The sequence below is a fragment of the Eretmochelys imbricata genome, chromosome 14 (assembly GCF_965152235.1).
Source record: "Eretmochelys imbricata isolate rEreImb1 chromosome 14, rEreImb1.hap1, whole genome shotgun sequence".
In the NCBI taxonomy this organism is placed as follows: domain Eukaryota; kingdom Metazoa; phylum Chordata; order Testudines; family Cheloniidae; genus Eretmochelys; species Eretmochelys imbricata.
Genome location: NC_135585.1, coordinates 9,374,292 through 9,401,496, shown reverse-complemented (window position 1 = coordinate 9,401,496; position 27,205 = coordinate 9,374,292). Strand labels below are relative to the sequence as shown.

The 27,205-nt window shown below is 42.1% G+C and overlaps 1 protein-coding gene across 1 annotated transcript; it reads right to left on the bottom strand.

The window, feature by feature from the left end:
* Window positions 1-1,139: 1,139 nt before the first annotated feature.
* CRLF3 (cytokine receptor like factor 3) lies at window positions 1,140-24,698 on the bottom strand. The gene is made up of 8 exons (XM_077833357.1): window positions 24,498-24,698; window positions 19,909-20,116; window positions 16,298-16,385; window positions 15,606-15,783; window positions 14,234-14,456; window positions 13,098-13,230; window positions 5,398-5,510; window positions 1,140-3,979 (listed from the first exon to the last, which is right to left on the bottom strand). Exons 1-8 carry the CDS (start codon window positions 24,696-24,698, stop codon window positions 3,726-3,728), a joined length of 1,398 nt encoding a protein of 465 aa, XP_077689483.1. The 3' UTR covers window positions 1,140-3,725.
* Window positions 24,699-27,205: the final 2,507 nt, after the last annotated feature.

The following is a 27,205-nucleotide window of genomic DNA, read 5'->3' as shown; positions in this document are numbered from 1 at the left end:
GAAGAGAGGCTGCTGGGCTAGAGGGAACTTGGGTCTGACCCAGTATGGCCGTTCTTATGTTTAAATGCTTCCTGAATGGGGTTGGATTCTTCTACAGAAGATGTGGTGACCTTCTCTAAAAGAATTACAAAAAGGGAGATAAGTGGAACATATTGCAAGGGCAAAAATCTCTCCAAACACTGAAGAAAACTGTTACTTTCCAGAAAAAGGCAGTGAAGTAAGGATGCGTGTTAATCAACATGCCAGCAAAGGAAGGTGGACTTTGACACAAAAGAATTCAGCAAAGCTGCGGCTTGACCAGTTAGAATTGGCAAATAACAATAGTAATGGCCAGATGGAGTCAATATGAAAGGAGTTTTCAGAAGAGATGGGGAGATGCTGCTGGGAAGGGGTGTTTCACCAGTTGAGATTTTGTGGGAAGGAAGAGTCATGGCCAATAGTAGGTGAGCAAAAGGCCGGGGTGTAGTGAGGCAATGCCTGAAGTAGGCTGCATCAAGTCCATAGAGAGCTTAAATATGCTGTTTAGAAATGGATCTTGAAACTAAGAGGGAGCCAGTGGAGTTGTGTGAGGATGTGTTTATTTTATGAAAGGAGGCATCAGCATAGGCTAAACTGAGTAAGAAGCCACAGAAAGGAGTTGCAGTGAGAGGAAATTAAGGCATAGGTATGTTAGCAATGTACATGAACAACGATTATGCAGGTTGTGGCAAGGTTTGCAGACCTATATAATGAGCAAGGCAAGTTTCAAGTATCTTTGGTCTTGTGGCAACTGAACTAGCTATGGCATAAAGGGAGAAATTACGCTTGTCTTGTTCTTCCCAACAGTAGCACTTCTGAGGTTAGAGGGAAGAATCAACAACAGTGTTAATGTACACTTCAGTAGCAGGTCCTGTGAAAATAACTAGAAAAGAACTAAGATGTGTTTGTTTAACTCATACAGAAAGGATAATAGTAAAGCTGCACTTGATCTGAGTAGACATGTTTATGGATAGACCTGGTTATGCTGGTCATCTGATCTATGGACTTATTAGTATAGGGCTCTTCCATACTTAGTTTGAACAGATGCTGAGGTGTATTCCGGAGTGCGGGGTGAGGAGAGCAATATAAGCAGTGCTAACAATTAACAGACATGCACAGAGTTCAGGGATCAACTTTTATTTTTAAAAAATAATTTCACAAGACAAACATCTGTCATTGAGGTAAGTGAGTATTATGGCTTCAGAGAACATACTTTCAAAGTTTCATAAGCAGTTTTGTATTTACAACAAGCTGTTTTGCATGACTTTCGTATTTAGATGTGGAACATGTTTTGAAGCAGTTGCAAGTGTCAAGCCTTCAATCTGCTGAAACCTTTAATTGTTTTGGAGAAGCTCCTGCCACAGTAATAAGGTTCTTTAAAAGGATTAACAGTACAGGTGAGTACTTTGATGTTTGAAGAGTACCTATCTAGTAGTTCATGCTGTTAGATTTGTTGTAGATGATCACAAAAGCTGTCTTTACAAACAGCTGGAAGCTGACATTTTGGATAACAGCAAAAGATGGGTTTTAATCTAAGTGACTTATCTACTTAAACTTTGTGATCTACGGTAAGACTGATTTGACCTCAATTATACCCTCCCTAAAAGCTGGAGAGTGAGGTTTGTTGCAGTAGTGCAGGGGCTAGTTTACCATGCTGGACATTTCTCAAATCTTGTACAACTGTACCAGCCCTTACTACAGATTAAATTTTTTTAAACTGGTTTGTAGTATGTACTGTGAACAAGCTGACAGAGAACTATCTCAGATAGGAGTATACTGAACTGTGTGAACAAAGCCCTATATAATGTATCTCCATTTTATCTTTTGATAGTTACCTATTCTTACCAGCCCTTTCACCAGAAGAGGGAGGTGTACATTTGCCTCAGAGTGAATACCCTTCTGTCTTTGCTTGAAGTCGAGTTTTATGTAGGTTAATCATACACACCCACTACCTAAGTCACGGGGAAAGGGGTCAGTAATATCCAGTGGTTAAGGCATGGGCATATGAAACAGACTTATGTTCTGCTGCCAGCTTCAGTGCTAACTTGACTATTGGCAAGTTGTACACTCTGTTCTGCTGTAAATTGGGATACTACATGAATAGTCTTCAAAAGCACTTTCCTAGATATAGATGAACTATATTATGTTAAAAAAAAATTGCATCAGATCAGTGGTCCATTTAATCCAGTACACGAAATGTCCTCTATCAGCTGCTTCAAAGGAAGAAATCCTGCACTTAACCTGTTCCCAGACAAAGTTGCCTCCTAATCCCCAATGAACGATTTATATGATGAAGTTTGAGGATCCAAAAATCTCATAATGAGTATTACCTGTAGCTGATTCTTAATTCTCACCTTCTTTTCACAGTAAATCTTAATCTAGTTCTATGGTGGCTGAGGAGAGTTTTGGTATCTACTTGAAATTTCTACTTTTCACTTACATTAATATATTTCATGTGTAACAAGAACGGGAATAAAAGTTCCTACTTTAGCTTCTTCCCACTTTCAACATGTTCTCTAATGTGAATAATCCCTCCCATCTGAGTTTTTCCATGCCCCTAATTGTTGCCCGTCTTAAAATTAACTTGCTTCTCTTACATCCTTTCACGGTGAAGACAGGAAAAATGCATAGCCCAAATGGGGTAACTTTATTTGAGACTAGGATATGGGGCATCTGTAGCTACCACAGCCATGGGTATATTTAAATGAAAGGAATAGGGCAAGGTCTTACGATGTTCTATATCACCACCCGTATTTAAAAAAACTGCCACAATTGCTTTATATAAATAATATTTGCTTTTGAGGTAAGCAAAGGTTTTTTAATATATTTATTGTATTTTAGGGCTCTAAACACTTTCTTGTTAACATGCTCTTGTAAACCCAAGTAACACTAATAGTCTCTGGACTAGAAACAGGCCTAGTTTAATACGGTTACCCAGTCATTTATAACTACCCTGTTCAAATTCATAATAAATTCCTATACTACTACACTTTGTTATAATAGAGCAAGAAAATAAGTTATCATTCTTTGCTTTATGGTTTGATTTAAGTTCCAGAGTTCATGGTACTAAAGCGGGGTCTTAAGCATGGTCCATGTGGTTTATCAAACTTATTCCAGAAGACACACAAAATACTGTTCAGTATTTGAAGGTAAAGCACATTGGTAAAGAAATGACACTTAACAGCCTGACTACATATTTCAACATACTTAAGGCTCAGACATTCTTATTTTGGGGGAATGATGACAAACCGTACCACAGCCAGAAGAAAATGTATTAGGCAGAACCACGACAGTTCTGACTTCTTAAAGTTTAAGCTGCAGCATTTTGTAACCAAGTCTATCTGAAATTTACTAAGGTCATTTGCTCTTATTGTAGGTGGGATAGATAAAACTTTGGACCGTTAACCCTAAGCCAAAAGTGTTACAGGCTTGTTTCACAGAACAGCAGCAGTAAACAAAGTTCATTCCATTCAATATATGTACCCTGAGGTTTTTCCAGTTTTTATTCCAAGGCTGTATGAAATTAATTGCCTGTTTAGCTTTTTATAGAGTAATAGATCATGTTTTCCATTATTTTGAAATGAATTTAAGTACAACATAGTGACCTTCAAGTGATGTAAAGACAAGTTTTGTTAAATCCAAGTTAGATACTAAAAGCTGGAAAAATGAATTCAACTTTTAAAATTTACAGCGAACAACTAGCGAGGCTAGAACACTAACACCTTCCAGCCTGGGTAGGAGAATGAACATCCAAAATATAAAGAACCACATGAGTGATCAAGTACCCAATCAAAAACTACTTCCCTGTTGTTAGAACTGATGGTTACTCTGAGTTTGGAGTTTCCTCCCTCGTTGTTGTTGGGACCTAAATGCACAACTTCCATGTCAAATGTCACAGTTGATCCACAAGTAACAGCAGGCAATTGGTTTGTCATCTCTTTGCCATTTACAAATACTGCCCCTGAAACAGTCAAGAGATGTAAACATTATTTCTTACAGTACATAATGGTTAGGGGCAGACATTGGCTGTACCACTGATGAAGCCCCAGCACATTCCCCCCCCCCCCCCCCCCAAGAATTCAGGTCATCACCTGATTTGCTCACTACTCAAACCCAAAGAAAACTGACATGTAAAATCATAACGAAACTTTGTAACAGCTATACCAATTCTTTACAACTCTTAGCTCTTCCCAAAAACAGAATAGGTGGTATTGACAAAACATTTTAAGCAGCTCCTGTGACACTGTGCACTAGCATAATAAGCAAATGTATTAGCTGAAACATAAGCGCATTAGAACTCCACTATTACATTCCTTATACACATCAGGAAACAATCATCTTAAAAATGTTTTCACTTACCCTCCTATCCCAAACTATTAACCATTGACTTTTCAGTGATAAAACAGAAATTAGCTCTTAAATATTTAATTAAGTTAAATACAGAGAGTTAGACAAGCATTAAACGTAGACAAGGATTAATTATCAAAGATAGGACCGCTTCCTATCTCCAGTGCATTTGCTTATCATGGACTGACTGCAACATCAAGGTAGGAAAGTTGTCAGTACCATTAATTCTTTCATTGTAAGTGCCTCAGGGCAGGGACTCTCTTTAGATATTTGAGTGGTGCTTGGCAAGGTTTTGGGTAATTGATTAATAAGATGGAAGCTTACCAGTTGTACTGTTCTTTTATCAACGTAACCTTTAGTAAAAATCATTGTACTTTTTTTTTTTTAAAGAACATAAGAATGGCCACACTGCTTCAGACCAATGGTCTATCCATCCAGACCAGTATCTTGTCTTGAGAGTGGCCAGTGCCAGATGCATCAGAGGGAATGAACAGAACAAGGCTATTTATCAAGCGATCCATCCATATCAACTGTCATCCAGTCCCAGCTTCCGGTAGGCACCAATTTAGGGACACCCGGAACATGGGGTTGCATTCCTAGCCTAATAGCCACTGATGGATCTATCCTCCATGAATCTACCTAATACACGAGACACAGGGCAGGCTTCAACAGTAGCAGTCAGTAAGAGGAAAGCCCAGCTCCAAGCAGGTTTTCCTAAATGGGCACTAGTCTCGGGAAATGAGTTGATTTTTTTTTGAAGTCTTAAAACAACACATGCAAGTTGCTATAGCATACACAGTATTAAGCGAATTTGTGAATGTTTCAAGATCCGCAAGTATACTTCGATGTGGTTCATTTCGAACAACATAGAATTCGATTGCTCAGGTTGCTGGAAGCTGTAACACCATTTCAGCAAAAGATCTAGCAGTTAGGGATAAATAAGATGTTAAAAAGCACACAATGTACAAGAGACAGCCAAGATCTTCATAAACAAGTAGATAATATTCAACAGTACACTATTAATAAGCTCACCATTTGTACTAATGCATACTGCTTTATCTCGCTGTAAAGAATCATAGCCATTCTGCTGTTCCACACACACTCCTATACTGTCTCGTTTGTCTGGCTGACCAACTGTTTCGATTCTATGACAAAGAAAGTTTTGTTAAATTCTGAAGTTTTAAATAAACAAAAACCAGTAAAAACTGCACCAAGGTTCATACCTAATCAGCACTACCTTATCATAAAGGACCTCTTTACAATGGCCCCAAGGTTTCCACCACAATTTCACCTGAACTTTGAGACCACTTCTGCTGAGTAACTGATCATGTAGGTCCTTAAGATGAGCTTCACCATATACTTCTCTTCAGCCTGTAGCAAATGCTCATCGAGCAGAGAGGTTACAGATGTATCTTTTCTCACAATCCTCAAATTTTCACTTTTTTTTTGATGTTCCCCCTAGTGATGTAGCCTGTGGCCCACCACTTTCAATAGTTGTGGAACATGGCTTTACTCTGGCTGTCCCATCTATTAGCATTTGTACCAGTCCAGGCAGAATCACAAATTTAGTCACTGTCTACCAAACTGTCAACATCACATTTTTAAGGCACAAAGCTCCATTTCTGGCAGGTACAGAAGGCCTAATGTTCAGCAAAAGCTCCTTACAAGGGACTCAGAACATAACCCTGACTTAAGTTCTAATAGAGGGATTGAAAGTGGGTTTAATACAGATGATATCCATGACAAGAGGAGGAAGAAATCCTGCAGAAGAACAAGGTGCAATCTCTATCAGATTAACATAATACACTTTTAAGGAGTTGCCATTCATCTATTTGAAAGGAAATGTAGGAGCAGTGGTGCTAGTCAACTGTAAAAGGGTAAGTCACTGCAGAGAGACAATAGAAATTTGTTAATGTGAATAGACTTGTACCTGATATTTGCAAATGTCAATTGTTAGGGTATTGAAAATAAGCCCACGATATGGGCACCAAGGTGCTCAGAGGCAGGCAGCCAGCCAGCTGCCACTACATAACTTCTGAGCTTTCTGTACTTTTACCATAGTTCAAATCTTTATTAGAAGTTATTTTAAAGTGACTGTCACTAAGGAACTGACCAGCCATTTAGCCCTATTAATATGAAGCCCTATGTTGGGTCATGGCTCAATCCCTCAGGGTGAGAATGTACTGACAGTTGCAGGCTGTTTCTCTAGCTTTTATTATAAAGATTAGCAGGTTCCCTTAACAATTGTGGGAACCTAACTCATCCTGCTAACTTTCTTTGGATAGAGAGACCATGCCTCTGGTGGGGGCAGAATCTTAAAACAAGTAACAGGAAAAGTAATTTGCAAGCCTGGCTTCTGCCAAAATGAATTTATGATTTTGATAAAGAACAGATAGTGAGACTTTTTCAATGATCAACCAAACAGACTTGTGTTTATGGATGAACCATTAAAACCTAATGTCCACATCCCAGCCAAAGGCTAATAATCAGGCCTATAAAGGGAGGGAGGCCATAGAAGCTATATGTTTAAAGATACTTCTATAAATGGATGTGTGTTTTTCTGTCCTGTGAATCATACATTTACCTCTGTTACTCTTCGTTGCTGCTTAAAGATGCTGGGTAAAATTTTCAAGAAAGTCCATGTGATTTATGTTGACTTTCAAAGAAACAGACTCCTAAGTGGCAAAGTCATTTTAAAACCAACAGGATTTAAGCTCCTAAATCCCTTGAGCATTCTTGAAAAAGCAACCTGCCCTGTTTTGGTGGGGATTGGTTTTTACTGGAGCTGAGACAGCTAATACAGTAACTCCTCACTTAAAGTCATCCCGGTTAACCTTGTTTTGTTGTTACCTCGCTGATCAATTAGGTAATATGCTTGTTTAAAGTTGCACAATGCACCCATATAATGTTCTTTGGCAGCCGCCTGCTTTGTCCACTGCTTGCAGGAAGAACAGCCTGTTGGAGCTGGCTGGTGGGGGCTTGGAACCAGCATGGACCGGCAGCCCCCCTATCAGCTCCCTGCTCCCCTAAGTTCCCTGTGTGGCAGCCACCCAGCACACTATCAATTGCTGGGCACCACAGCTGTCATCCCCCCCCACTGCCGTGTGCTGCTCCTGCAATCTACCTAAGAGCTGCTCCCGGGAGCATCCTGCTTGCTGTGCAGGGGGGTGGGGGGAAGAGGAGTGCTAATGTCAGGGTGTCCCCCTAACCCCCCCCAACAACCTTATCTCCATAGCGTGGGGGGGACAGGACAGGGCTCAGGACAGAGGAAGCTTGCTGGCAGCAGCAGCTATCTCAACTTGATCTACTTTAAAAGGCAATGTACTTAGAGTGGGGTCAGCATCCTTAAAGGGGAAATGTGCATCTCTCTCCCACCCACAGGGTGTGAGTCTGTCTCTGTTTGCCATGCTGTCTCCCCTCCCTCCGTTTGTGCTGCCTTGTAGAGTGTGAGGCTGCATTAACAACGTGTTAACCCTTGAGGGCTCAGCCGAATGCTAGTTTATCATTTAGCAGTAAGGCATTCCCTGGGAAATATCCCACCCTCTGACTTCACCACCTCAACCAAGCTTCACAATCATCATTGCTGTGTACAGTAATAAATTATTTGTTTAAAACTTATACTGTGTGTGTGTGTGTATATATATATATTTATTTATTTTAAAAAGGGTTTTTTTGTCCAGCGAAAAAAGTTTCCCTGGAACCTAACCCCCTGCTATTTAAATTAATTCTTATGGAGAAATTAGATTTGCTTAACATAGTTTCACTTAAAGTAGCATTTTTCAGGAACATAACTACAATGTTAAGCGAGGAGTTACTGTAACTTATGGCATCAAGGCAGCAGAGGTGTTCAATGCTTATTTGCCTTCAGTCTTCATCAAAACATTTAATGGTGACCAGATACTTAATACAATTAATATTCAAGGGGGAAGGAATACAAGCCAAAATAGGGAAAGAACAGGTTAAAGAATATTTAGATAAGTTAGATGTATTAAAGTTGTCAGGGTACTTAAAGATGATTGCTTCAGCTAGTTCCTTGAGAACTTATGGCAGACGGATGAGGTCTCAGAGGACTGAAGAAGGGCAAACATAGTAGCTACCTTTAAAAAGAGGAACAAAGAGAACCCAAGGAATTACAGACCAGTCAGCTTAACTTTGACACCTGGAAAGATACTGCACCAAATTATTAAACAAACAATTTATAAGCACCAGCAAGATAATAAGGTTATAAGAAATAGCTAGCATGGATTTCTCAAGTACAAATCATGCCAAACCAACCTAATTTCCTTCTTTGACAAGGTTAATTTCCTAGAGGATGGTGGGAGAGAAGCAGATGTGATACTGATTTTAGTAAGGCTTTTATCACAGTCCCACTTGACACACTCATAAGCAAACCAGAAAAATGTAGTATAGATTAAATTACTATAAGGTTGGTGCACAAAGTAGTTGTCAGTGGTTCACTGGCAAATGTGAAGGATGTATTGTGTGGGCAGGGGTCCAGTACTAGTCAATATTTTCATGAATGACTTGGATAATGGAAGGGAGAGTATGCGTATAAAATCTGGGGAGGTCACTAATCTGGGATGGGATGCAATTAGAATGAGAAGGATTAGAATTCAAAGGAACCTAGACCAATTGGAGACTTGATCTGAATTCAATGAGATGAAAGACCAGACCAAGGTACTACACTTAAGCAAAATCATATGCCAGGGGTTTTCAAACTTTTTTCCATTTGCAGATCACTAAAAAATTTTTGTATGGAGGTGTGGACCCCTTTGGAAATCTTAGGCATAGTCTGGACCCCCAGAGGTTCACAGGTTGAAAGCCCCCGAGATATGCAGCAGTAGTGCTGCAAATATCTAGGGGCTTCAGTGGATCACAATTTGAATAAGAGTCAATGTGATGCAGTTGCAAAAAAAAAAAATGCAAATATTCTGGGTTAAAGGAGTGTTATGTAGTAAATGTCCTACTGTACTTGGCACTAGTGAGGCCTCAGCTGGAGTACTGTGTCCAGTTCTGGACACCACATGTTAAGATGTGAACAATCTAGAGGGAGTCCAGAGAAGAGCAATAACAGTGATAAAAGGTTTAGAAAACCTGATCTATGAGAAAAGGAAAAAACATTGGGCATGTTCAGTCTTAAAAACAAACTGGGGGGGGTACTGATAAGTCTTCACACATATTACGGGCTGTGCTGTCCACTGAAGGTAGGACAAGAAGTAATGGGATTAATCTGCAGTAAGGGAAATTTAAAAGTTATTCTTAATATTTAACTTAACTGTAAGGCTAGTTAAGCACTGGAATAGGCTTTGAAGAGAGGTCCTGGAATCTGCATCATTTGTGGTCTTTAAGAACAGGCTGGACAAATGTCTGACAGGGATGGTCCAAATATACTTGATCTTGCCACAGGATAGGAAGCTCATCTTGATAACCTCTTGAGGGCCTACATTTCTATGATTTGTCCAACTTTACAAAGATGCAACAGCAGCTTCAAGAATTGGAAATTAATAAAGCCCTTTTTTTATATTTTATGAATTACTAGTTAGTTCCGTCAGGATGTACAGGAGAACTCCAAATTGGAACCATGTTGTACTCTCCTATTCTATCAGGCTTTTCAGTTCTCTGGAAATCATCACTGAGATTGCTTTATAACATAGCTTTCAGCTAAGAAAACAAAAATCCAAGTGTCTTGAAGTTGTGCATTATGAATTGATCCACAATGAGAACTAATTGTACAAAAGAACATTAGATAAGGTTTACAATTCTCATCTGCTATAGTTTGTTTTCATTAGGTCTAGTCATTATTGCAGTTTTATAAATATTAACTTAGAAATGTTCAGATATCGTAACTTTGTACATTAGAGAATATCAATTCTTTGCCCCTCCAGTTAATGCAGCATCTCTGATTTTTTTTGTCTGGAAATATGTATGTTTTCATAACAAAGCTGACCAATTGCACTAGCTTATCTGTAAATTTAAAACCCATTTTCAAATAAGTGATCCATGGCTTAGATCAATCACCTCATGCAAGGTGACTGAGCAGATCACAGAAAGAAGCTAGACTAGTAGTAGAGGGAAGACAGAGCCATCGCACAATCAGCAGGACAGAACAATTGGACTTAAAGGCAACTGTGTAGAAATTCTTACAAACATAATATGCCAACACACACAGTATAAGCACCATGGGCATGGTGGCAGGCTGGGCACCCCAGTAAGGGGATAAGCTTAAATTGTTAACAGGCCCATGGGTTTGGTGCAGGACACTATTTCTTAACTTAATATTTTTGTCAATTCCAGCAGCAAACCATCCCAGGAAGCACAGCCCTAGACAGGAGGAGTCCTATATATATAACTTTTAGAAAGATTTAGCTATGAAAGTTTCAGTGGTGTTCAGGGGTAAACTGCTATTCATTTTACTAATGAAAATCATTTGATCTAGAATCCATATTTAGGAGGACTATTTTTCTCTGCAGTTTTGGAGAACTTGTAACCTGGAGTTGTTAAGTGTATCTAGAACATGCAGTAGAAATACTATTTAACAGACCATGTTTTAAATTCCATATCATCACTTTGTTGGAGGGCAGCATGCAGCCCACAAGATGTCCTCTCCTTGTAACTGCAGGGAGTAGACAGATGTACAAGATCAACCATAGGTTTTTATAGTTAGTGAAATCGAACACTCCCCAGTTTCCATTAATCTCAAAACAAAGACGCACAAGCCACCATCCATCATATGCACTTATTTATGAATTAGCTGCATGTAGATTAGGCTAAACCTACCAGAGTCACCAGTGCACACTGTGTTGCCTGTCAGACAGCCTCATTTACTCTGCTGTATCATCTTGAATTGCTAGCGCAGCTGGACTATTCTTGCCTTCCTACTGCAAGTATAAACATTACGAACAACTGCAGTCTGAAGAGCAGGGGGTGGTCACCCTAGAGAATCTCTCACCATCCCTTCCAAGCACAGCTCCATGGGGGCAGCAGAGAACTGGGAATAACATTGGCCCAGGCCAATTACATCATACCTCCAATTATAGCCTCATCTAAATGTCTTGGTTGGTGACACTCCAATCAAAGAGATCTAGTTCTAAGAAGGGGACATACGAAATGCTGTTTTTATTACAGCTTTGCTACTCACTGGAGAGGCTATTATGCCTCCTGAATATATGACAAGAAGATTATCTGTAACATGAGTCTTGCCCGTTTCTATCCAGGAGGCTGGTTATCCCTTTGTGAATGTACTGCTGAAACAGATGGATAAAGCCAAATGCTAAGTATTGCATCTCGTGAACTAGCAGAATCTAATATATGCTTTGAAATGGGAAGCTCTTGTGGGGATTGGGGAAAGTAACACAACCTATTTTCTAACTTTCGAGATTCTCTTAAAAAAACACCTGTTCCATCAAATCTTTTGCAGACACATGTGGCCTAGTGCTCTGTGATATAGAAACATGATCTTTCCTAAAAGAGAAGGAGCAAAATCCACACTACAAAAAACTGCACATCAAAAGCATTTTCATCTCCATTATCAATATGAAAAGGTAAGACACTGGTGTGAAACAGAACCAGGGAAAGCCTCAAAGCTCTGCATTTAATAGCAGAGATGCTTTTGTACAAAGCAATATTAAGCCTGGTGTTTTATTTGAGATGGAATTTTGGAGCCCTTTGCATCCATGGCAGACAATGGACAGTTGAATATGCCCATGCCCTATGACCAACCAAAGCCAACAGAATCCAAGTTTCAGGGTTAGGGTTAATGTAACTTCATCTAGAAAGCTACATGGATAAACACCATAATCACACCCCCTAAACTACAAGCGGAGTTTGCAGCAGGATTGTCAAGCCTATTACACAAAAACTGTCAGTCTGTGTAATAAGAGAAAGTTGGGGAAAAGCTATGGCTATGTCTCTTAGATCTACAATCACAACTGACACTGCCTGGCAGACGAGACATCTCTAAAGGGACTCTCCTCTTCCCCAGCTGAACAGCATCATCTCAAGGGAAGGGCTCAATGCAGAAAAGCTGCCAAGGTTTCTAATCTCACTGTTGTGCCGGACTAAATTCTTAACCCTGAAAGTAAGTTCCCCAAGCTACCTTTTCCCCTCAGGAGTTTCTACAGATGGCGAACAACAGTCATCTGACCAGAGCTATAATTATGCTGGAGGTGGTATCTTTTTGAGAACTTACTCCACTGTCAATTAGCCATTCTTACACTGTCACAGGAAAACAAAGCTCCAACAGTCCTAGAAGAATCGGGAAGGTTGGGAAAGACAGAGGTTACTGTTTAGGGGACCTAATCCAAAGCCCACTGGAGTCAATGGAAGAATACCAATGGGCTTTAGATCAGGTCAGAGCAGTTGCTGAGACGCGCCAAAAAAAGTTCTAAACATACCACAGGTCCACTCAGTCTAGGCTAATTTGGGGATCTCATTGAGGAAGGAATAGAGCACTTCAGCTCCTGTTTTAAGTAAGGATGGATCCTACAAGAGGGTCTTGGACTTTGTCCTGAAGAACTAGGAGGTGGAAGCAAAAAGAGGAAGGGTCAGGCTTCACACACAAATTGGACTGCGTATTATGTACACACCACTAAGTCAGTGATTTGGGAGTTTACAACTCAGAGGCACAGTGAGGCTTGAGTTCACTGTACAACACAGCGGTAGCAAAATGAGACAAAACAGGAAATTCCGTTTGCGTAAGTGCCTCATGCAATGGCAATATAGCATGTACTTGCCTGAACGTTAATGTCTGCCCACAGAAGTAAGTAGGAGCTTTGGAGTAGAGCACACCACATGACTGAGAATCATTTCGAAGTGCTATGTTTCTTCGACTGCTCAGGCTGTAACCCTCCAAACCTGCTGTCCATTCTTAAAACAAAAACAAAAACATGAATTACCTCACTGGCTATCATGTGGGGAAGGAGCTTCCGTTGGCTGCATCCAGTCTTTTTACTTCACGTGCAAGTTAGAGTCACGTTACCAAAGCTCTGGGTCTAACCTCTCATTGATGTGCAAAAGGAGTGAGAGAGAAATGAGGCATTTTTCTGCAATATTGTGATTGTTGCCAAAAAGATTAACCTGCATTTGACTCTTGGCTATGATCACTTACAAAGAAGTGACAAAAATGTATATTACACAGTTTTCTTATAAAATTAATTGGGACTAAAGATAAACTGGCATTTCTCTCATTTCCAGCCAGTTTAAGAACTAGCCTTATAGACATTTACAAACTTATTGGATGTAGATTTTCTATAATAATGAGGGAAAAAAATAGGAAAGATCTTCAGTTTGTCATTCAGTGTGTCTTATTAACCCCTCAAGTACTTGTCTAAATAACATCACAATGAGATACGCTTCCATTGAGAAATGAATTCCTAACTTTCCACCCTCAAGGAAAGCAAAGTCCCAGGCTATTACAGAAACCAGAAATCCTTGAGGAAAGCCAGAAAATAGTTAATGCTCCATTTCTCATTACTTCCCTTTTGAATTGGTTGTAGGTAGAAAACCCCTGAAAACAGGCTCTGACACAACAGGCATGACAGATGTGATTTAAAATTCTTCATGAAACACAGAACAGAATCTCACACTGGCATTTTCCAAGTGCAGGCACTGCTCCAGCCCAAGCATCAGCTTGATAGCTACCATGTGTGCTACAGAACTAGCTGCAGTTAAATTTAAGCAAAGAATCCAACTGTAGAAGGGTATGTATCTAATTACCTTGTATTATTTAGATACACATTTAATTCCATATATTGCAAGGCAGGAAACTCCATTGTCTTCAGACAGCAAACAGCTCCTCATAATCTACAGCACGTTATGTTTTTTTCACACACACTATAAGCTTCAGAAGACTAACAACAAAAGTTTATACCATGAGGAACTAATGTAGAACGGCCAGTTTGTGGAATACTCCATGGACTCCATTCCTGGCGTCCGTCACCCCGGGCACAGACTCTGAACTGGTAATCAACATTTGGGTCGATATGTAGTACTATGAATTCCATCTCTGAGCCAACATACACATCTTCAAAGTGATTGGCAGTACTCTTGCGATACTGAAGCCTGTAGTCTTGTGGTATAAAGTCATCATCCACCTAAACAGACATTTATTCCATTAACAAGGGATCATGACCATTTCTTCCCTGGATTTCTTTGAACTACAATGTATCCCAGTAGCAGTGCAAGTTACCAACATTTGTCCTTCACAAGGTAAGGTGACCAATGGTTGGTCTTTGTTAAAACAGCAGCCAAAACACAACATTCTTTCATACTTCTGGGGAGGAATGGCAAGGAAGATAGAGCCATCCAGCAGCAACTTAAATATGTATGGTCCTAGCAACCATATCTTTGATTTATTGAATAAAAAAGGAATGCCTTCTGAAAACTGAAGAAAGCAATTAGCCAAGTGTCTGATACAAAATCTGAGTTTCTTTACTCACCCACTGTACTTACCAGAGTACTCAAATATTTAAGGGTGCATAAGTTTAATGGGGTAGGGACTGTTTATCCCTATAAGTGAAATCCTGGCCTCATGGAAATCAATGGCAGTTTTCCATTGTTGATACAGCATCTCGCACAATGGAGCCCTATCTGCAATTACCTACTGTAATACATACCACCACCAAGTATGGATTCTACAAGATGTTTATTTCTGTGTCAATCTGTGCTTCTGACAAACATGTGACACTAAGACCTGTTTCTGCAATTGCTATTTAGATGATAGTGTCATATTTCTGTAGCACTCATCTGTTTAGTGGGAAGTGTTGTAGGCTGTTTTTTTGGGGAGGGGAAGGCTGGGTGAGGTAAGCTGCTGCCTCTTCCATTTCCAACAGTTTGGCCCAAGAAGAGAGGAGGAGTGTGCAGTTTTTTCAGCTACCTCTGCTGGCTTTTCTACACAACAGGTTGTAGACAGACCTGTTGCACTAATTGGCAGATACTGGGAGAAGCAAATAGGTAGCCCAGTGCCAGACCAAGCAGACTAGGGGTTGGATTCTCATGTGAAGGTCTTCCTCCACACACACTTGTGCCTCAAAATCTATCATTATGTGCACCTGGATCGGACCGTAACATACAATTTCTTCCGGTATATTTTAAATCCCAAGTCAGAAGGAGATGATTCCCTTGACGGAGAAAGAAGTGAAAGTGACGTTCAGTTTCTTTTGAGAAAGAATACCTTTTTTATTTTTTTTGAAACAGGGTCTAAAAGAGAATCTGAGTTACATTCATTCAAGAGATTTACTCACCTTACACCACCGGACTAGGATACCGCCAGGCTTCTCAGTAAGTTCTTCTATCTGTACAGGTGGCCGAGATGCTACAGTCCCATGGTTGAAGATTTGATTTTTCACTATAGTAAGAAGACAGTCATCCAGCTGGGCAGATAAACAAGGCACATCAACCAAGGCGGGCACTTCTGGCAAGCTAAGGAAAGAAAAATTGCTAACATGTAAGGGAGCAGCTTGTATACAATTCTATTTCAGCGATACACTTAAAAGACAACACATGTGGGATTGATTATTTTTTTAAGTCTATACTTCAAGGGACTGGTTTTAAAAATTAGAACATTAAAGGAATTCCAGATTTCAGACTTAAAAGACTGAGGAAGTAGCTAATATTTTTGGCCTAATGATGTTGTCTGTGTCTCAGTAATCTCTTCTCTTTCATTGGGATTGATGAAAACAATTGCAAACAGACAGTTCATATTTCAAGAGAGACCATCTGAGGACTGAACACTACTTGAATTATCAAGGCCAACCCCTATCAGAATCTATATGTAAGTGGGACAGCAAAGCCTGAAATAAACCTTTGAAATAAAAGCCCCTAATGTTCATTGCCTTAAAAAGGAACAAAAACAAAAAAAACCCCTATGGAGAGGCATGTCAATCGTGTTCCTTGCTGAATTCTCAAATCCCCCCACCAGATTGATGTCTCTTACCTATCCAGCTGAATGTGCAAAGCCTTTTTTGTAAAGTTGCACAGGTTTTCATTCTGCTCTCCCATGACCTCATGGATGACACTCTCTCCTGGAATGAAAGAATAAAAAAAATTGTTCCTGATATGAAAAATGCTCAAGAAAAACATTCTTCACATCAAAGAATAACCAGTGCTGAAGAGAACAACCAGTGGGGGGGGGGGGGGGGGGGGAGGTCAGTGTTTTCAATGCTCCTGCAAGACACTTAGCTGGAAGATACAAGTGTTGAAATTCTATTTGTTACTAATATATGCCTATATAGCATCCTCTCATGACAAAGAGCTTTGTAGGAACTCACAGGAGAGAGTTAGGTGATTTGACTGAGGTCCCAGACAATAACAGAGCTGGGGCCAGATGCCAGAAATCATGGCTCCTTATCCTCTGGCTCCACCTACTTGACAGCTCAACTACTTTAAGCGGGAAACATCATCAAAAGGCAGAGCATCTTTACTGATTAGAATCTCAAAAAGCTAAAACTGGCAAAGAAATTATAACAGGTTCAACAGTGCGCAGAATCAGGTCCTGCTCATCATCATTAATGTAATTTTTTTTTAATTTTTGCAAATGTAACGTTCTGTGATAGTCTGAGCAGTGCAAGATAAATAGATAAATAGAAAGCATTTCAAACACATCAGCTCTGATCCCCTACATTTACGTGGCAACCCCTGAAATTATAGGAATATCTACAGTGACTTCTGCTTAAATCCAGCTTGGACTCTTCCCAAGTTTATCATCTGATGAGTGTACAGTGATCTGTGGGAGATATGTGAGCTCAGTCCAGTTCCAAGTGCACAGTTGCCAACATTTAAAAAAAAAATAAAAATAAAAATGCACACTATATTTGGCAGCAAAAGATTGAATGTGCATGAAAACTGAATTCCCTTCTTGCTCAGAGGTGGCCCCTCTAGTTCAGAATAGAGCCACTGTATAGCAAAACTTTTACTGCCAGTGTCCACATAGACAGCTGTGGCCCAGTGGATTAGAAGTAGACCAGTGGCCAGGGATCCAGGAGCTCTGATATAAGGTTTTACCAGACTTATGCAAGTTATGCCACCTCCTGTGGTCAAATGGAGATGGTGTTAATACCAGCTTCACAGGAGTAGGTGAAACTATTTGGAAAGTAACAAATTGCTTTGGTGGATACAGGACTTCATTCAGACAGCAAAGCTAGCAACTTCCTTAAGCACAAAACTCACATCCAAGTGCAAGTAGCAGACTGTACGATATGTTGCAGTTCACAAACCAGAGAGCACAGTGGAAGAAAGTTAAAGTTGAGACAGACAAAAACAATGCAAGGAAACAACCAGCACAATCATAGCTGAAAAATGGCACAGAATAGGTTCTCCGGGGCAGGGACACAGTCAGTAGCAACATTCCTTTGTGTCTAGATATTTGGTAATGATATGGAATAGTTCACCCTTAACGGGACACCTCAACACTTCTATTGTTTTCTGTCCCAACTGCAAATCTTCTGGAGAAAAGCATGACTTTCCTTGCAGATATAAATGGGATGTGAGGGAGGGAAAGGTCAGTGACAGGCAGTACAGTATAATCCTTGAACTTCTGTACACTATGTTTTTACTCCACAGACTCAAAATAGCTTCCCTCCAGTCCCAAATGCTGGAACAAACATTCACTCTATTTTGGCAGAAACTCATTTTCCAATATAAAATAAACTCAAATCCAAACTTATTCTCTCCTAGAGCAAAAGCAATTGGACCACATAGGGTGAAATTTACCCCCTGTGCAAAGGACTAGCATAAGACCTATGCGCCACTGAAGTTCCACCTAGGGTTAAAATAAACTGCCAGATTAACAGTACCAAAAACAACACAAATATTTACATTTACATTGTGTAGAGAGTTGTCACTTTGGATGGGCTATCACCAGCAGGAGAGTGAATTTGTGGGGGGGGGTGGAGGGTGAGAAAACCTGGATTTGTGCTGGAAATGGCCCAACTTGATGATCACTTTAGATAAGCTATTACCAGCAGGACAGTGGGGTGGGAGGAGGTATTGTTTCATATTCTCTGTGTGTATATAAAGTCTGCTGCAGTTTCCACGGTATGCATCCGATGAAGTAAGCTGTACCTCACGAAAGCTCATGCTCAAATAAATTGGTTAGTCTCTAAGGTGCCACAAGTACTCCTTTTCTTTTTGCGAATACAGACTAACACGGCTGTTACTCTGAAACCTGTCACAAATATTTTGTTATTTATGGGGGCATCTGAGATACATTTTATTTTAAGAGGCCAAACACAATACATTGCTTCTGCTTTGGTGGCCTGGAAATTAACTTTGTGGTAATATAGACCTCTGAAAGTAGGTACTCTCCCCCTTTACCATTCCATACTTCAGCCCATTTATACTTAACCCTAGGGTTATATACACCAAAATGCTAAAATATGGATCCTCAAAAGCGAGAATTGATATGTTTCCCCCCACCCCACCACCAATTCTGCAGAGATCTTTAAACCTTTACTAGTGCTAGTTTAGGATAGGCCCATTTCAGCCAAAACATGCAGATCATAACATGCACTATGATCTACACGAGGGGTGGGCACGCTTTTTAGCCTGAGGACCACATCGGGGTATGGAAATTGTATGGTGAGCCATGAATGCTCATGAAATTGGGGGTAGGGGTGCAGGATGGGGTGAGGGCTCCGGCTGGGGGTGCAGGTTCTTGGGTGGGGCCAGAAATGAGAAGTTCAGCGTGCGGGAAGGGGCTCTGGGCTGAGGTGCGGGAGGGGGGGAAATGAGGGCTCCGGGGGGGACTGGGGATGAGGGGTTTGGGGTGCTGGATGGGGCTCCAGGCTGAGACAGAGATTCAGAGGACAGGAGGGGGATCAGGGCTGGGGCAGGTGGTTGGGTTACAGGGGAGGGGTGTGAGGGCTCCGGCTGGGGTTGCAGACTCTGGGGTGGGGCTGGGGATGAGGAGTTGAGGGTGCTCTGGGCTGGGATGAATGGGTTCAGAGGGAAGGAGAGGGATCAGGGATGGGGCAGGCAGTTGCGGCACGGGGGTGGGGAGGACTCTGGCTGGGGGTGTGGGCTCTGTGCTGGGGCCAGGGATGAGGGGTTTGGGGTACAAGAGGGGGCTCCGGGCTGGGATTGAGGGGTTTGGAGGGTGGAATCAGGGCTGTGGCAGGGGATTGGGGCGTGGGAGGGGCTCAGGGGTGCATGCTCTGGGTGGCCCTTACCGCAAGCAGCTCCCGGAAGCATGTCCCCTCTCCGGCTCCTATGTGGACACATGGCCAGGTGGCTCTGCACATGCCCCATCCGCAGGTGCCACCTCTGCAGCTCCCATTGGCTGGGAACAGCGGCCAATGGGAGCTGCGGGGGTGGTGCCTGCAGACGGGACATCACAGAGAGCCACATGGCCATGCCTCCACGTACTACGTAGGAGCCGGGGGGGGGGGGGGCGGGGGAGTTATGCCAGCTGCTTCCTGGGAGCCATGCGGAGCAGGGCAAGCCCCCGACCCCGCTCCCTAGCTGGAACACCGTAGTTTGCCCACCCCTGTTCTACACTAATCTTTAAGAGAAGACTTATAGGAATGTATATTTTAAACAGCCCCCTACCTTCCTGGAGCAGGTCATCAGCTGTACTGACTCCATGTTCTATTAGTTTCTGGCATTCATCCAATGGCTTGATGCTCTCTTGTTCTATGACATCCACTTCCTGCAGCAATAACACTAGTCGCTCATCCAGCAGCTTCCTCAGGGTCCCTTTTAAATCATTAAAATGCTGCTCAAGTACATCCCTTGTCAGAGCTGCGCTCTCTCTGATCTGACTCAAGACAACAGAAAAGAGAAGGATTCAGGGTAAGCAGCTGAAAAGAAATATTCCTTTATCATTGTGAATCACATTGCCTGCATTTGCTCGTGGAAAGCTCTATGCTAGGTCAACTTTTACAAAGGCTCTCAGACAATTAACAAACCTACTAGGATGCTGTCCATTGTAGGATACTCATTTGATTAAGGGTACAAAGCAGGGGAGAGAAAAGGTAGTGAGGCTACCCAAGCAGAAAGACAAGCGATGAAAGCAAAGTAAGACTTGTAATCTTTTAGAGAAAGATTATAAATAATGAGAACAGCCACTGAAACTGGAAGAGAGGAGAGTATCCTTTATGACAATTATCTTCCCCATACACAAACTAAAGACACGCCTAAGAGTGATAAGCCTACACTAACAGGGTCACAAATCATGGGGACAACAGGATGCCTTTGGCCAACTAGGAGGCAGGCTACATATGCCATGGCCAAAATAGCCCAATGCAAATGAGACACATTGAAAATTTAATCAATTCAATCAAGCCAGACCACATTAAGTAAATCAATTTATTCTGGGACTATTAGACAATAAAAATGTGGCCCTCATTACTGCAGTATCTGAGCACCTCTATCTTGAGGTATTTATTCTCACAACACCCTTGTGAGGTAAGGAAGTACCATCATCCCCATTGTACAGATGAGGAACTGAGGCATAGAAAGGATAAGTGACTTGCCCAACATAACAGAGGAAGTTTGTAGTAGAGCAGGGACTTGAATTCACATCTCACAAGTCCTTGGCTAGTGCCCTAACCAGTGGGCAACGCTTCTTCTACTTTACTCAACAGATTTCCTTTCCAGTGTCTATAACCTATTTAAGTCTCCTGAGGAAAGTAAATACATTAGCAGCTTATTTGTTCTCAAATCAGGGAAATTCCTCCTCTCAGCAGAATTTGTGTTCATCCTCAATAAGAACATCCATAGACACTACTGTAACCTATGAGCTGCTCCTCAGAGCTGCTAGTCTTGAGCAGGTGCATTAAGGAGAGCAGCTCAGACACACAAGAAGTTTTAGAACAGAGTTACAACCAATGATATTAAGGCTATGTACTGAAAGTTAGAGAGAGAGAGAGAGTGTGAGTGTGTGTCTTAGGTAACTGCACAGGACCTGTCATGTCGTTAACACATTAAGCAGCAGTGTGGTATTTCCCATCCATCCAGAGCACTAAGACAATGGAATATCCATTCCTTGTGCAGCCGGTCCTTCCCACACACTGGACTCACTTTAGTAATGAGAACCGCACTGCAGCACACAGTATTAGAACAGAGATATAACTGTGCGTATTTTAACGTCAAAGATCTTCATTGTTGGTTCACCACATTGTACTTGAATATTTCACCATGCAGAGGCCTTATCCAAAACCCATTGCAGTTGGCAGAAAGACTTCACTGACTTCAGTGCACTTTGGATTAGGCCTATCACAAATATCACCAGCCAGTATTTGGAGAAACCTACAATTCAGCTCCACAGAGAGGAAAGAGAATGGTTTCAATGTTTACTCTGTCTGTACATCTGTGTGTTTGAGTCACTAATTTAACTTTAACAAGCGATTTCTAAGATACAAGAAGACTATCGCATAGTCTCAAATCAGATCAGACAAGTATCCGGTCATGTCCAGTACCAGATGCTCCAGAAGAGTAAGAAACCCTGCATTCAGTAGTTATGAAATATGCTGTCCCAAGTGAAAAATCTCTTCTTTCCTCCTATATTTAGAGGCTTAACCCCAGAAGCATGGGGGTTTGAATCTCTTCCAAGACTTTCTTTTTTTTGTATTTACTATTACAACTCTGAATAGTCTTGTTATCCATTTAAGTGACTGATCATTTGTTTGAATCTTACTAAGTTTTTTGCCTCAACCTTGGTGCAAGGAGTTCCATGGACCAACTCCACAGTGCGTGAAAGGCAGTTTTGTTTTGTTTTTGAATCAGCTGGAAATCGATCACCTTTGAGTTCCATTGAATGTTTCCCTTCTTCTTTTATTAGGAGTCAGGGTGAATAGTGAATATGCCACTATATCCATATTTGATCCTATGGATATCGTAAGAATCTTTATTATGAAAAAGTTGTTGTTACAAAACGTTTATTACAAAGTCAATTAAGAACCCACTGCATATAATTTTTTTAGGAAGGAAACATTTGAATACATGAAAAATTAATCACAAGCTAAAAGTGAGAATTAAACATTCTACTATGAAGTGCTTTTATGATTTACACACATAAGGAAATGCTGCAACATAAGCCAAGCCTTAGATGTAATTTCTAGATCTTTAGAAGTACTGACAACCAACACAGGAAGCTCTTGGGTTAGGTAAAGTAAATTTCCTCTTCAAGCAATCTTCATGAGCCTCTGCGGCTGCCACACAGCTTGGCTTCCCCTCACTTGTTATTTTAGTATTTAAGAAAAAAAGGAAGTGTTTGGCAGTGTATATACGAGGCGGGGGTGGAGGACGACAGAAAAGAATGGTTATTCCCCCAAACGCATTACCATTTTAGATGCGTATACAAACTCAATCGGTATCAGAATCTCAATGCTAGAGCTAAGAATGTGCAAACACAAGAGAGGATGAAAATACTGGAAAGTAAAAATACACACACAGACTCGAGGAAGGATTTGAATACTATAGTAAAATGTTCCAAAAATGGAGGTTGATGCTGCAATGCTAAGTGGTCTATAGAGCAAATGTTTCCTGCTAGCTCTAGCCCAGTCTTGGAGTCTTGAGATTTCCAAAGGCTCTTGTCCCCATGTGCATCCTGCATGGTTGATTCATGTCCTCCTTTGTCAGCTATCTCGTTAGCATAAACGCAATTGTGGCCAACTCAGCAGATGACCGAGGCCACAGTTGGAAAGTGAGTCCAGGGGAACAGAAACAAATGCATACAAGCACAGAACCATACAGCAAAGAGATCAACTGAAGTCGCAGGAACAAGGAAAGTTTCAGTACTAATGAATGCAAAGTCCTGTACCCAAGGAGAGGAAACAAACGGCACAAATAAAGGTGAAGGTAACTAAGCAGTCACACCCACCAAAGTAACAGAGCAGTTATACACATCATGCTAACACAAGTTTACGGTCATGTGTCCCATTATATTTTATGTTAATGAGCAGCACTACCATTGCAGCTCAGATGACAAAGTTTGGATGAGGGCAGTAGTCCTCAAACTTTTCAGGGTCACACACCCCTTACTCCTGTCTGCCCCCACCCCCGAGCAGCTGGGAGCAGGGGTATAGCCGGGAGCTGGGGCCCCGGGTGCAGGCCCAGCAGCCAGGGCCAGAAGCAGAGCTGGGTGGTGTTCCTTCCCTGCCCCCCATGGGGGTTGGCCTGGGGCCCAGCTGCACCCCCCTGAACAGTCCTCCACCCCTCCGGGGGGGCACTCTACAGTTTGGGGACCTCTGGACTAGGGGCATCTATGAGGCTCGTTACCTTCAGCAGTTTGCAATAACAACAACTTTGAAAACCACTGCGATTAACGAACATTAATCTTCCACTTGGTCATAACATCAGGGCACTAACCCTCATAGGTTTACAACAGATTTCTATGGTGATGGGATCAGTTTCAAGGAAATTAATTATCTGATCACAACAAAAATTTTGTAAGATTTAAAATAAATGAAAGACCACTCCACAAGATGAACTAACACCAAGGGGGTATCTCAGGTCTACAAAAAGCAAAGACATTCAGAGTATGTCTACACTGAAGAGTTAAATCAGATAATGGGTACTCAAGTCTGAATGCATGGGTATGGAGTCAGGCAATTATATGAGAATCTTAGCTTTGATTTTTTTTTTCTTAAAAGCAGATTTCTGTCTTTCAAGGTTGCAGAAGAAAAACTTTAAAACGGGAACTCTAAAAGCCCCCAAACCAGAAGGTTGATAAAAACTCCAAATTTTTAACATCTCATGATCAGGAGAGGGAGGGACGTCTCATTAATTTTTAATTCTTGGAGCTGGCAAAACAGCGGCAGTTCTCATCTCAGAGCTGCTCAGTCTGACGCAGGCAACAATTACCTGCATCAGTTTCGCTCAGGTCATGTTCAGATTTTTTTCCCCTCAAAAGGGCCAGAGACTTGTTTTAAATTGAAGCGTGGATGCCACATAATCTGAAACCGTCCCAGGACAGGGGAGCGGTGTGTTCCAGCCCATGGACTCGGGGTGTCCCTACGCTGCTCTAGCCTGCCCCCTCCAAGAGTCACCCCACCCCCTATTTCCTCTCCTCAGCACAGCCCCACCCTCACAGCTCCCTGCCCAGCTCCCCTTGACCTCATGCCCTGCCCCTGCGCCCTCAGCTCTCACCCCAACTCTCAGGCCCGCGCTCCCAATACCCCCCCCCCGTGCCCCACCTGCTTGCGCGCCTGCTGCAGCCCCCGCAGCCTCTGCTGCAGCTCCCGCCGGTAGCTCCGCGCCGCCTCGACGCTCTCCCGAGCCTCCTGCAGCAGCAGCGCCTCACCCTCCGGATCCATCCCACTCCCTGCCCGGGCTGTGGGGACCCGCTCCTGGCAACAGCCGCCCGGGCTGGCCTCACACCCGGAAGCGAGCCACATCCGGGCAATGAGCCAGGCAGGGGGGCGGGGCAAAAGTTTTGGGGTTTTTTTTGTTGTTGTTTTTTAAAATCAAGGAAAACTTTATTGATATACTTAATGACAGGTTTCAGAGTAACAGCCGTGTTAGTCTGTATTCGCAAAAAGAAAAGGAGTACTTATGGCACCTTAGAGACTAACCAATTTATTTGAGCATGAGCTTTCGTGAGCTACAGCTCACTACATCAGATGCAGAAAGCTCATGCTCAAATAAATTGGTTAGTCTCTAAGGTGCCATAAGTACTCCTTTTCTTTTATTGATATACATGGCACACAAGCTAGCATTGGTGGAGCAAAAGGAAAGCAGAGTCACCAAACCCAGGTCCTGATTGCAAAAAGCCCCTTCAGAATTCAAGGCTATCTATGTTCATTCAGGCCCATCACTGAAAGGAAACACATCATTATACTTATGTTGCATAAGACAAATACATTGATATGTACAATGAATTACCATTGAACGTATTGCCACATTTTACATGTCTACACACTAATAAACTAATAATTCATTAGAGCAATGAACATACACGCATTGCATTACAATGAAACTATTTTTAATTTCAAATTTAAAAGTCGCTTTGTGCCTCACTTTCCCAACTAGAAAATAGAGATAATAGTACTTTCTTTCCTCTCTTTCCTGGGTTGTTGTGAAGATAAATACCACTGAAGATTGCGAAGCACTTAAGTGCTAAAGTAATGGGAGATAGATAAGTACCCAGGATAGATACATAGTATTAATTACTTATATGATAAAAAGAAAAGGAGTACTTGTGGCACCTTAGAGACTAACCAATTTATTTGAGTGAGCTACAGCTCAAATAAATTGGTTAGTCTCTAAGGTGCCACAAGTACTCCTTTTCTTTTTGCGAATACAGACTAACACGGCTGTTACTCTGAAACCTTACTTATATGATGTATCTGGCCTTGCAAAAATCAACCTGTCCAATCATGAGGGACAAGTAATTTTTTTCTTATACACTTAAGGCCCTGATACTGCAAGTAACTCCATCTGGGTTGACCTCTACACTATACTGACCCAGGCCCTATCATATTATATTATAGTAGGTCCCATTATGTTAGGCAATGTACAATAACAAGAAGCAGACTCTAAACAGACTCGGCTAACAAATGGTGGGAGGAAAAAGTGAGGCATAGAGAGGTGAAGTGACTCGGTGTCACACAGCATGTTAGTGGCAGAATAGGGAACAGAAACATGCCTCCTGAGCCTCAATCCAGTGCATTAGCCACTAGCTCATGCTGCCTCTTCTCTCATATATATCATTTTATTTAGGACCCATGACACGTGCAAACTTACACATGTGCTTGATTTTAATGCACCATGAGTGGTTCACTGAAGTTTCACAGTGCATTAAGTTAAACACACACATAAGTTTTTGCATAATTAGTCTTATTTTGCAGTAGTACCCAAAAGTATGAATCAGGACTGAGGCCTTACTGTGCTAGGCACAGAGGAAGCACTGCTTCAGAGCTCATGGCTAATCAAAAGACTCAAATCATATTTGAAAAAAAAATGTTTAATGCAGCTCATGATTTTGGGAAGACAGCAGGCACTCCCCAGTACCCAAAACTCTTGCCAGGAAGACCTCTTCCTAAACAGTCCTTAGCCCTTCTTTTGGGCTCAGCTTCTTCCCCTCCTAGGCTCCGGTCTGTCCCTTCTCACCTTCTACTGTAAGTCCCTAAACCATTGGGTTGCAGGGTAGAGACCCCAAACTGCCCACTCTTTCTTTCCCAGGGTCTTTTCCCACCTACCCAACTCAGTCTCCTCACTGGCCCTTTTCTGGCTGTCTAGCGAGCCTCCTCTCCCTCTTGAGCTGAGGATGCACTCCCAGATTGCCTCTGAATGGCCACAGACAGCCATTGTACATACAACAAACCTAGTTCTTACACATGTGCTCCTCCAGCATGTGACCCAGCTATCTTTCATTACTGCCACCCAAACCTGGCACAGGTGAGCAAGCCCAGCCCCCTCAGGACACTGATGGTGTATTGTGGGGGGCCCCCAGCGTGATTTCAAGGGCCAGGAAGCAGTGGCAGCATGTGACCTACACTCCACACTTCTAAGGAGAGGCCAGTTAAGACTATCTCTTCTGGGACCCCCACCCCGAGATGACTGAGATGAGGCTATTTTGCATTTGCAGAAAGTTTGGCCTCTATTACTTCCCATTTCTACCTTCCGTTTTTACGTCAGGACGCTGTACGCGCTCCACCCCCCTTTTCATCAACGTGCAGGCGGCGCGAAAACCCAACTGACAGCGAGAAGCCCCTGCTTCGCCGCGAGACCTCGGGACTCCACGAAGGGAGGAGGCGTGACCAGTTGGCGCTTAGACCACGTGACCGTCGGAAGGCGAGTCCCTGAGGCGGCTCGAGCCGTGCCAGCATCACGTGATGCTGGAAAGTCTTGATGTGTAGGCCTGCTTGGGTCACGTGGACCCGTTGGCCTCGCCCCCCCCTCC

Bases quoted from the DNA above. Each gene is read 5' to 3' on its own strand.
- CRLF3 (XM_077833357.1), bottom strand. From the start codon at position 24,698: ATGTGGCTCGCTTCCGGGTGTGAGGCCAGCCCGGGCGGCTGTTGCCAG. The intron at 20,117-24,497 runs GTGGGGCACGGG...GTCTTGAGTCAG, and splicing joins TGCAGCAGGCGCGCAAGCAG to ATCAGAGAGAGCGCAGCTCT. The intron at 3,980-5,397 runs GTGAGCTTATTA...TGACTGTTTCAG, and splicing joins AGTATGCATTAGTACAAATG to GGGCAGTATTTGTAAATGGC.